The sequence below is a fragment of the Cyprinus carpio genome, chromosome A22, assembly GCF_018340385.1.
Source record: "Cyprinus carpio isolate SPL01 chromosome A22, ASM1834038v1, whole genome shotgun sequence".
NCBI lineage: Eukaryota > Metazoa > Chordata > Actinopteri > Cypriniformes > Cyprinidae > Cyprinus > Cyprinus carpio.
Genome location: NC_056593.1, coordinates 7,385,313 through 7,397,902, shown reverse-complemented (window position 1 = coordinate 7,397,902; position 12,590 = coordinate 7,385,313). Strand labels below are relative to the sequence as shown.

The 12,590-nt window shown below is 33.2% G+C and overlaps 1 protein-coding gene across 1 annotated transcript in view; it reads left to right on the top strand.

The window, feature by feature from the left end:
- lrp1ba (low density lipoprotein receptor-related protein 1Ba) overlaps positions 1-12,590 on the top strand; it is a 223,854-nt gene that overhangs the window by 25,297 nt on the left and 185,967 nt on the right. Inside the window, 2 exon segments of the mRNA XM_042712307.1 lie at positions 6,931-7,044; positions 7,788-7,795. Coding sequence (XP_042568241.1) covers positions 6,931-7,044; positions 7,788-7,795 — 122 coding nt within the window.

Here is a 12,590-nt window from a genome sequence, read left to right as displayed (position 1 = left end):
ACCAGGAACAACCGGAACACTGACACGAAGCGACAACACGAATATAATCCAGCACACCACGATACACGGAGACGGTAAACCATCTCCTTGGAAACATGAATGAGGATTGACAACAGACAGAGAGATGGGTGTGCTAGTATATGTAGCTGATGTGAGATGAGGAACCGCTGGAGCGAGACGATCAACACACATTGACAACAATCAACCAAACGAGCACATGGAGACTACGTGAGTACAACAACAAACACAAAACATGACACGGAGGAAACAATGGATTTCCTACCGTGACAAATTTATTCCTGTGATCAAAGCTGAGTTTTCAGCATCATTACTCTTATCTTCAGTGTCACATGATCCTTCAGAAATCATTCTAATATGCTGATTTATTATCAGTGCTGGGAAGTTAATTTTTATATTATTTTTATTTTTGGAAGCGGTGATACTTTTTTTTCAGGATTCTTTGATGAATAAAAAGTTAAAAAGAAGAGTATTTATTTAAAATAGAAGTTTTTTTCAAACAATATACACTACCGTTCAAAAGTTTGGGGTCAGTAAATTTTTATTCTTTCTTTCTTTTTTTTTTTCTTTTTTTTTAAGAAATTAAAACTTTTATTCAGCAAGGATGTGTTATATTGTTAAGAAGTGATGGCAAAGATTTATACTGTTAGAAAAGATTTCTATTTTGAATAAATGATGTTTTTCTTTTTCTTTTACTTTTTATTCATCAAAGAATCCTGAAAAAAATATTGGAGTTTCCAAAAAATATTTTTTATGGGAGCAAATCTGTTGCCAACATTGATAATTAATAATAAATCAGCATATTAGAATGATTTCTTAAGGATCATGTGACACTTTACACTGGAGTAGTGGCTGATGGAAATTCAGCTTTGCATCACAGAAATAAATTATATTTTAAATTATATTAACATATAAACCAATATTTTATATTGTAATAACATTTAGCAAGATTACTGTTTTTATTTTTGATCAAATAAATGCAGCCTTGATGAGCATAAGAGATTCTTTAAAAAACATTACAAGTCTTACTGATCCCAAACTTTTGAACGGCAGTTTATATTATTCATAATTAATATACATTTTTAATATTCATATTTTTATATCAGAAATTAGAGTTGTTTGGGTGTCATATATATATATATATATATATATATATATATATATATATATATATAGATATATATATATCTTATATATATAATATATATATATAATTATTATTTTATTAGATCATGAATTTATAATAAATTATAATAATTAATATCATTTATTAAAATATGTATACAATTTATTATTTCCCATATTTTATTTGATGAATTTTGTACTTTTATAGCAATTAAAAATATGTATCTTTATTTAAAAATACAATTAAAAAAATTATTCATTTTTAATTATAATAAAATTGTACTTTTTTTTAAATGAATGTTTTAAAAAACGTAGTTGTGCAAAACTGTCATGTAAGATGTTTATAGTTTCTAAGGCGTAACTATGCAGTTGCTAAGGTGTTCAGATGGTTAGTGGTTGCTATATACACACACATATTTCAAAATTAACCTTTTACATTTTTTAATATTTTTCTCAACCTCTGACCTTACCTTTACACTTAATCGTTGCATTATTATTATCTTCTAGCTTACTTTGCTTTATAAAATGGCATTTTAATAAATGTGCTTGTATATTAAAATTGCTAATATATTAAAATAGTAGGAAAAAGTATATTTTCCCTAAGGAAACTACAAATTTTCCTTTAAGGAAATATGTATAAGTAGATATATATAATATATATATTATAATATATCTATATATCTATATATATATATATATATATATATATACACACACATACAATAAATTGTGTCAATTTATGTTGAAGTTAAGTATTAGTAACAAAAAATGAGAGGAAGCAGCTAATAGTCTTTAGCACAGTTACTCTTGGCAGTTGGCACAACCAGCAATGAAGAGCTTCCTCCATATGTCTGGTCATGGGTCAATAGCTTTACATTTATGCGCTCGATTCACAAGGACGGTCACCATACGGAGAACTTTATTTATAGTACGAGCCTTGATAACTCGAATCAGTCATGATACTGATCGCAATACGTAGCATGTCAAGAAAGACCTACTCTGCCTCAGAATGTCGTCTGAAGACTTCATCGCTTTATCTAACCAAGAAACGCTCTGCAATTGTGATATCTGCCGGTGTGAATGTTCATTATTCGAGCTGCTTTCATATCCATATTTCACACGTTCCCATAAAAAGTATTTCCAAAGCAGCTGTCAGGGATGCTTCAGCATGCCGTATTTTCCCAGGTAAAAAACAAGCAGGCGCGGAGTGACAGAGGGCTGTGAACAGAACAACATTAGACATAATGTGTGAGAAAGCCAAACTGAATTTTAAGATAAGCTGATGAATTATTCATGTTTAGTGTCTGTGTGTGTTGGCTCATGTTTAAGGTAAGAGGGCCTGGTATGTGTTGTGTGAGGTAGTATCTTGGTAATCTGGCACTGCAGAGAAAGAAACGGAAGAGTTTGCTTTAAATCAAAGCTGGATGAATAATGAAGGCCTGTTAATATATTGCTTCATGTTTCTTGAATTTTTGTCTTAGTTTTCTCAGCATAATGATTGTGGATCGGGTTCATTATGCGTCTTTTACATGCATGTTTAGACGTGACTGATTTTCCTGTGATTTTCAGTGGGAACTGTGCAGGTTTTTTTTTTTTTTTTTTCATTTGCAGTATATAATGAGGAGAAATTAAGCCTAGTAGGAGTTATAGAGGAATATATGAATTTACACCACAATACTACAGTATAAGAATATGTAAAATGAAACCGCATTCGCAACCCAAAATGACTTTAATGTAACAGTGTTTTCTGAGTTGCATGGGAGATTCAGTGTCAAAAACTGTATTTAGGAATTTGGATGGGATTATCTTTTTTTTTTTTTTTGGGGCAATTAGGATATGATGAGATTATGAAAGATTACGATATTATGCTAATATTATATTTATAATATTATATAATTTATACAAGGGTCCTATTGGTTTCTTACAAGCTGCTTGGCTGATAAGATGCAGTATTCTCGATAACAGTATTAGAATGATAACATAACTCATCCAACCTTTTCACTGTTTGTATAGTATTAGAATGATAACATAACTCATCCAACCTTTGCTCTGAACCCGCCGAGCCAGCCGAACACCTCAGCCAGATCTATCTGTAAAATGTACAACTGGCTCTGATGTCTCTATAGTGCTTAAGCATGAAATATAATTTGTTTTGGGTAGATCTAAATGGCAGTCTTTGGTCTCATTAATCTATTATTTGTTCTCAATGTTTATGTACCTTTAATGCTGTCTATCAGAGCGCTGCCTTTGTACTTTTGACTGAATTGCCTAGCAACTTTTATGATGGCTGTTGTTGTTTATTCAATATTATTATTCAATAAAATTTTACATAAAAAAATAGTAGTATTTTGTCTATCAGAGCGCTGCCTTTGTACTTGGGACTTTGGGACAAGATGACTGTTTCGGATGGTGCAATATATTTAAATAGAATGAAAACATGTTGTCACAGCAGTAGCTTATTTACATTATTCACGCCATGTTCGTGATGGCGTGACAAGAAGACTGTATTCCGCTTAGAGGGGGACCAAGAGTGAAGACTGTTTTTATGAGTGAAGACATATTAAAAGAGAATGAAACAGGGTTGTAAACAAAGAAGTTGTTTTTACTTTCAACAACAGCGTGTAAGACGAAGCCAAATGCACTGAGCAGCGCTGTCATCGGAAATCCAACTTAACAGATGAAAGGACAGTATGACAAAGATATCGCTTTCCTCAGAGGACATTCAAACTCATGTTTTATTGTGAAGATGAGATTGAGCTGAAGAATGAATGCTGTATCAGTCCATCTCTCTCTCATAATACAGTGAGCTTTTAATACAGTGATACCAATAAGCTTTTAATGGAGCAACTCAACATTCCTTCGTTAGTAATGTTAGTTCTAAAGTGATGTTTTCTTAGTAGTAACTTAGGTTTGAGCTCAGCTGTTAAACTGTCAAACTGAGATGTGAATCTTTGGCGGAAGGAAGTAGTTCCGCACAAAGAGGGGTTTTAAAGACACTCCATTGTTGTTTCTTATGTATTTATGTATTGTATAATATATATATATAGATATATATATATATATAGGTATATATATATATATATATATAATTGTATTATTTATATATATGAATAATGCGTAAATAACCATGCATTACTCACACACACACACACACATATAATTTAATGTATATTTTCACATAATATAATACAGTATAATACATACAGTCTATTGCAGAAAAAATAAACATTCATGTCTAAAAAGATATTGTTTCATTTGTGCTGTCAGCTATGACATTTTATGTTCACTGTGTATATATGATAAGCGTATATGAGACTGTGCTACATGCTAAATCTATCTCACCCTCTACTGCCAGTAAATCACTCTTATTTCAAGACTCTTTAAATGTGATCATGCAGTACAGCAGATGCTGTTGATCAAAACACTCGTATCTCAGCTGCTTTTTAACCACAAACAGACTGTTCACAGGTTTTCCATTTAGCTGCTGTTCTGTGTTTGTCCTTATATTGGCTTTGACTCTTTGAATTACCAGAGCGCGTGTCCAAAACATGTTTCCATGTACATCAGCGCTCAGGGCCAAATGAACAGGATATTTCCTTTGAACTTTCTGTTTCGATTGTGCATTTCCTTGTCATCTCCTCAGAGCGATCTGGAATTCAAGTTGGGAGCCGCTGTAATCATGACGCATACTGTTTTCACGCATCAAACCGACTTGCCCATCCACTCAGCAGGAGGCTGCAAATGTTCCTCTATTACGCTCCCATCTTTACGTCGTTCTGTTATGGAAATGCACACACTTTTCACACCTTGAAAGCCTCCTGGCTTCTTCTTTTGTGCTTTTTCAACTGCTTTTAATGCGAGGAAAATGCTGTCTGATGTATGAAACCCATCGCTACACTTTGTTGGGCCCATCCCTGCTGCTTCTCCCAGTGATTGTTTATTGCTACGCAAATAAGGATGCAGAGTAATTCAAATGGATGTTGGGATAGTTGGGTTTAGGCTGAGGACCGTCTTATGAAGTGTTTCATGCAATCCACTTGTTATTTGGTTATTTATGAAGCACTAATGCTTCATGGATGAAAAAGAGTGAACACTTTTTAGTAGATAGCAAGCTACTCGAGGCTATTGGTTTTCAGGCATTTGGGCAAATGAAAGAACGTGTTCTCTTTGAACTATTGAAGGGAGAGCAGACGACAAGGCCCCACACACTTAAATCTGGGGAAGTGTATTCACATTCGGCATATGGATCTATTATTAAAAGAATTTTCCCCCTAAATGAGTTCTTTGTTACAGTTATTTAAAGTTTGTTTGTTTATTTATTCATTCCTTTTATTAAAATCTATATTTAAAAAAAATAAATCAACTTTAAATCATTGTTTTATTTAAGGGATATTTTAAGTTAAAAAAATGCAAGGTATTTATTTATTTATACATTTGAATATTTTTTCCCCCAACTCGCTTATGTAAATATCTTTATATATGGTTTTGTGTATTTATTTATTTATAATCATGTATTTATTTATTTGTTTATTCATTCAAATGCAGTGTGTCTTAAAAGTTCCTTAAAGTGTAATCATGGACTTCTTTAAAGCAAAGTAACAATAATTAATTACGAATTTATTTAATGGTATATGTAAAAATATTTTAATGACATTAATTTAATAATTAAGATATTCTTACATTTTATATTCATATTCTTAAACACTCTCACTCTCTCACTTGCTCTCACATTCACTTACTCACTCACTCACTCACTCTCATAATCACTCACTCTCACACTCACTCACTCACTCACTCTCACAATCACTAACTCACTCTCACACTCACTCACTCACTCACTCACTCACTCACTCACTCACTCACTCACTCACTCACTCACAATCACTAACTCACTCTCACACTCAATCACTTTCACACTCAATCCCTCACTCACTCTCTCACAATCACTCACTCTCACACTCACACTCACTCTTACACTCACTCACTCACTCACCACTCACGTCACACTCACTCTTACACTCACTCACTCACTCACTCACTCACTCACTCACTCACAATCACTCACTCACTCTCACACTCTCTCACAATCACTCACTCTCACACTCACACTCACTCTTACACTCACTCACTCTCACAATCACTAACTCACTCTCACACTCACTCACTTTCACACTCACTCACTCACTCACTCACTCACTCACTCACTCACTCACTCTCACTCTCTCTCACAATCACTAACTCACTCTCACACTCAATCACTTTCACACTCAATCCCTCACTCACTCTCACACTCTCTCACAATCACTCACTCACTCTCACACTCACTCTTACACTTACTCACACTCACTCACTCACTCACTCACTCACTCACTCACTCACTCACTCACTCACTCACTCACTCTCAACCTCACTCACTCTCACACTCAATCACTCAATTTCTCTTTCACTCACAATCACACTCACTCACTCACTCACTAACTCTCACACTAACTCTCACACTCAATTTCTCTTTCACTCACAATCACTCTTACAGGCACTCACGTTCACTCACTCTTTCACTCTCACAATCACTCACACACTCACTCACTCTCACACTCACTCTTACACTCACTCACTATATCTGTCATTTTACTGTCAACCCACTTCCAGCATTAACCTTTTCTATGAGAATAAGTCCATACTCAACACACAAACTTGAAAAACATACTATAACATCTCATTCATTATGTCTCATTTTTCATTCTCTCCCCTCATCATCTCTTCACCCTGCTCTCCACTCTTCCTCAGTGTGTGACGTGGAGGAATATCTGTGTGCAGATGGCCACAGCTGTGTTTCTGAGAGCTGGCTGTGTGATGGGGAGCTCGACTGCCCCGATGGCTCTGATGAAACGCCAACCATATGTGAGTCCATCAATAAAAGACATCACACCATATATTCATTTTATTTCATTATTCCATTAATCTAAATTATTTATGTACAGGTGCATCTCAATAAATTAGAATGACGTGGAAAAGTTTTATTTCAGTTTTTTCAACTCAAATTGTGAAACTTGTGTTTAAATTCAATGCACACAGACTGAAGTAGTTTAAGTCTTTGGTTCTTTTAATTGTGATGTTTTGACTCACATTTAACAAAAAAAAAAAAAAAAAAAAAAAAAACCCCCCAAAAAAAAAAAAAAAACATAAACAGTGGGTATGGAAAACAATCACCCCCTTTAAATTGATCACATTTTGTTGCTTTGCATCCTGAAATGAAGACGGACAGTTTTTGTTTTATCCATTTACTCAGTGCTACTTATAACATCCAAATGACAGATATAACACCAACAGTTTTGCCGTGTGCTTTGGGTCATTGTCATGTTGGAAGGTAAACCTTCTTCCCATTGACAACTTTCTGGCAGAGGGCAGCAGATTTTCCCCAAGAACTGAATGGTATTTTGCCCTATCCTTTTTTTTCTTCTATCTTGACAAGCGCTCCAGTCCCTGCTGCAGAGAAACACCCCATAATAGGATATTACTACTTTCATGCTTTACTGTAGGAATGCTGTTGTTTGGATGATGAGCTGTATTGGATTTGTGATGTTGTTGTCACATGCACACGATGACGGATCTTTGTTCCTGCAACTGCTTCAGAGTTGCTGTAGGCCTCTTGGTAGCCGCTCTGAGCAGTTTCCTTCTGGCTCTTTCATCCAATTTGGAGCACCGTCCTGATTCAGGGAGGGTCTGTGTTTACCAAATACCTTCCACTTCTTAATAATAGACTTCACTGTGCTTCTAGGCATTGATAAAAAAAAATGTTTTGTATGCATCTCCTGACTTGTGCCTGTCCACAACTTTATCCTGTTGATATCTTTAGTTGATTGTTTGCTTAAGTTGCACCAAGGACTTGTTACCAAGGACTGAAATGCTCCAGGAAAGCTCTTTTCATGCTGCACTGATCAAAATGAGCACAGCTGATCACAGCTGAATGTGAAATGGCTTCGTGTGCCATTGAGAAGATAATTAGCTACACCTGATTGAGTTTACAAGTCATTTTTTTTAGGAGAGGGGTGATCAGTGATTTAGTTTTTTTTTTTTCTCTGACATGTTAGTGTTATATCTTTCACTTAAATACAGTTCGATAAAACAAAAACTGTGTCCATCTTCATTTCAGGCTGCAAAGCAACTAAATAAAATTATTTTCTATAACCACATTAAAAATTATTTTTTTTTTGTATTTTATGAAAACATTTATGTATTTAATTATAAATATAATTTGATTATTTCTTATTTACTTTTTTTTATAAACCTATTTAAATTTTAAAATGTGATATATATATTATGATTTTTTTTACAAATGAAAAACAATTAATTTTTACAATATAAAAAAATCATTGTATACAATTAATTACATATATATTTTTTTCAGCATGTACATTGCGTATCCTATATATAAACATCAAGTAAATATTTCAGCTGGCATATTTCTCATGTACTTTATAGGCTTTATAGTCTGTTCACTCACTAATGAATGAGCTTGAATATGTTGAATATGAATATCATTGAGGGGGTTTTGAGGGTTCAGATTTAACATTGTCACAAAGAACATAAACAAATCAAAAGTGCATTATTAAGCTGCATGTTCATATAAATGATCTTTTTAAAAAGAGTTTTACACTTTCTGCCAAGTTGCATGTCATTTTGCCCAATGCCAATGAGATTTCAACACAAAAACATCATACTTCACATTTCTATTATAAAATGAATAGGTTTTCAAAACACTTCAGTAAAAATGGGAAACACACTCATAAATATAGCTGGAAGAGAAATACTGAGCCTAGGATAAAAGGTGAAATGTTAATTGAAGGGATTGTTACGGGAAGTGTTATGCGTTTTTTCACATGGTACAGTCCTCGAATGCACCGATTCTGAGAGGATAATGAGATGAGAAAGCTTTTGTACGTATGACAGGCTGCATAATTATCTTTTTTTAAATAGTAAGCAATGATATGTCTTTTGAAATTCAGTGTATGCGGGAAGAGATATTCCTGACAAGCCTTTTATGAAATTAGAGGAAATCACAGTTGAGGTCAGTTCCCTTCGGCGAAATATCTTGTGATAACATAGTAAACGTGTTATTTTAAAGTTATTTTTCCTGTCAGTATTTGGCAAATAAATGCCCCGTGCTCATTATTCCTGACAGTTTGGCAATTACTGAGCTCATTTAAATAAATATGATTTTTTTTTTTTCAGTGAGTATTGTCTCTGCATACAGTCAGAATATACACTTTTGCTTGTACAGTATGTCCAACTGTTTAAGCTAGTTTCTGATTTTTCTCATTGCACTTCAACAAACGCATCACAGTGGTTCCTTTGATCAGTTTGTCATCTCTCGTCTGTGAACGACCATCTGTGGTTTTCCAACTTGCTGTTCTCTTAATATTCATCCAGTTAATCAAATAAGATTAGTGTGTAATCCATTTTGAAAATGATAAACACAAGCAGAAATTGAAATTTGTGCAGTTTGTATGGATGAATGAGCCTTAAAAGTCTCTCTCTCAGAAATTGAAATTTGTGCAGTTTGTATGGATGAATGAGCCTTATATATATATATATATATATATATGTATATATATATTATATATATATATATATATATATATATATATATATATATATATATATATATATATATATATATATATAAATAAATAATTTTTTATATTCAATATATCATTTTTATTTATTTATTTTGTATTATTATATGTAAAACATAAAACAAATGTATTTAGAAAGTATTTATTTTTCATTGATTTTCATATATTTTTAGAATAAAATATTAATGTACAAACAACATGCTAAGTTATCAGATTTATTTAATTTATATTCCATTGTATATAATTATTTACTTTATTTGTGATTTAATGTTGTTATATTTAAAAACAATTTCTATCATTGATAACTTATTTTTTATTATTTATTTGTTAATTAATGTTTTTTTATTTAAAAACAATTTTTATATTTGTTTATTTATTTTTTTTTATTTTTTTTTATTTATTTATATATATATAATATATATATATATATATATATATGATTTAAAAACAACCAACTTTTTTTCTTATATATAACTATAAAAAACATACTAAAAAAAAGAAATAAATAAAAAAAATGAATAAAATGTATATATATATATATATATATATATATATATATATATATAATATATATATATATATATATATATATATATTTTTTTTTTTTTTTTTATTCTTTTTTAGTATATGCAATATTCATGTAAAAACAACATATATAAATTAATTCAGTTAGTTAGTTAGTGTACTGTGTGGGGGCCCCGAATGTAGCAGGTATGCATGTAGTATAGAAACAAAAACACTTATTTTTTGCATTTTTGGAATGTCTGCCTTTACACTGTTGGTTTCAAAAGAATTCCTTCATAATTAGTTTCTAATATGCTGTCGTGCTGGAGGGCGGCCGTGGTTGAAGCCATCAGAGTGAGGCTAAGACAATAGAAAATGCTGCATTAATGAGGTTACATCACCCTCGATATCTTCCAGGTTCCATCTTGACTTCTGCTGCCTAGATACTTTTGAACCTCTCTGGAGATCTGGAGGCCCTGAGAGGAAGAGCAAAAGACTCTGAGAAGATATTTTTAAACAATTCTCCTATTTGTTGAATTACATATTCTCTTTTTACCGGGATTATGAAAGTGGAGCAGAGGTCCGCTGGGAAAAGCCTTGGGGGGAAACCTGTGTATACACTTCCTTTTTCCAAAAAAACTGTTAAAAAAACCTACTCGGGTGATCGTTTACAAGGAAATTGAAAGTTAAGGCAGCAGACGTACAGTAGGCCGAGACTTTTGGGGATCTTATCGGAGCTTAATGAAGATCAATATTGCCATTTTGGCAGTGGTCTCTGCTCCCCCGTGACACCCCAGAAATGTCAAGCAATCCACAATCGGTGATTCACAAGAGACAGCTGGCAGTGTGCTAAATTCTTATGTGCTTAAGAGACATATTTAGGAGGAACTGTGCTGGGAGTTGAATATTAAAATAGCTTTGCTCATCACATTTATACACAGCACCCCTATGAATCGAGTTAAGGGGGTGAGGCTCGGTTTTATGTCTTTTATTTGTATTTATGCTGCGTAGAGAGGGAAAACAAGAACATGGAGGGTTTTTAGAATAACTCATGTTGTTCATCTGTTTTGTTCAAGTAGGTTATCTTTGTTTGGTTTTGTTGTTACTTGTGTGAAAATCTACTCAACAGTGTTGTGTGCATTTTTTTTTTGAGTGAGGTATATTGAATATAACAAGTGTACTTTCTGCCATGCAGTTGTATTGTGTGTATTAGCTATTTGAATTGGTATATTAATAGTATTTTTTATGCATTATATTTGGGCGCCTTTCTGTCCTCTGAAAACTTGAGATCTGGGGAGTGAGGTTTACCCGCACAGGTACCTGCACAGCTCTTACCAGCTGGCCTCTTAATATTGTTTTTTGTGGATTGTGTTTTGGCGGCACAGGTACCTGCACAGCTCTTAACCCTCTGGTTCGACTCCCCTCGTTCTTTCGCAGAGCGTGATTCGAATTGGTGTTTCCAGCATGGAATGCAGGCACTTTAACAAGGATACTAAAGACTGCAGCCTCTAGTGTCAGTCGCTAATGCGCCTCTTATGAATGCTGCATCTTGTGTTGTTAGTTGCTAATGCGCCTCTTAAATTCAGGAGAGTGAGGTTTAATCCCACAGCTCTTACTAACTGGCCTCCCTCGTCACTACAAATAACTCAGATTAGATTTTTAAATTGTTATTCACACGAACATAAAATAAGTAATTTAAGTAATTTAAGAGCTGTTTTTCTATTGCATCGCCACACACTTAAAAATAAACATTCTTTTATTGGCATTGATGATTCCATGAAGAACTTTTAACATCCATAGAATTATTTATTTATTTGCTTTCCACAAAAGATTCTTTATAATTGAAAAGTTGCTGTCAACAGTACTGCTGTCATTACAGTCACGTCAAGGATTCCAAAATCTTTTAACATCTGATTTTGAATCCTCTAAAACATTTATACTGGTTTATAGTGGACTTCAGATGTGGCGGGAATACAGATCTCCCAGCATATTACAATGACACTTATTTTAAGATTTTTACATTATCATCTGAGAGTACAGTAGCTTTTTAACAAGTTGAGGCTAGTGTGTTAACAAAGGCAAGACAAACTTTTATTCCAAAACGTTTTTTACGTTCACACATCATTACCACCTCACACAAAATTAAAGCCCACACATTTGCTCCATAATCTACTGGGAATTTGATCCCAGCGAATGATCAAAATTTTTTTTCCTGGACTTGTGATAAATGTTTTAAACATATATGAAAACTAGTTTCTAGGTTGCTTCCTAGTCTGGTTGTTTAATAAACTTGCATTGTGTATTATG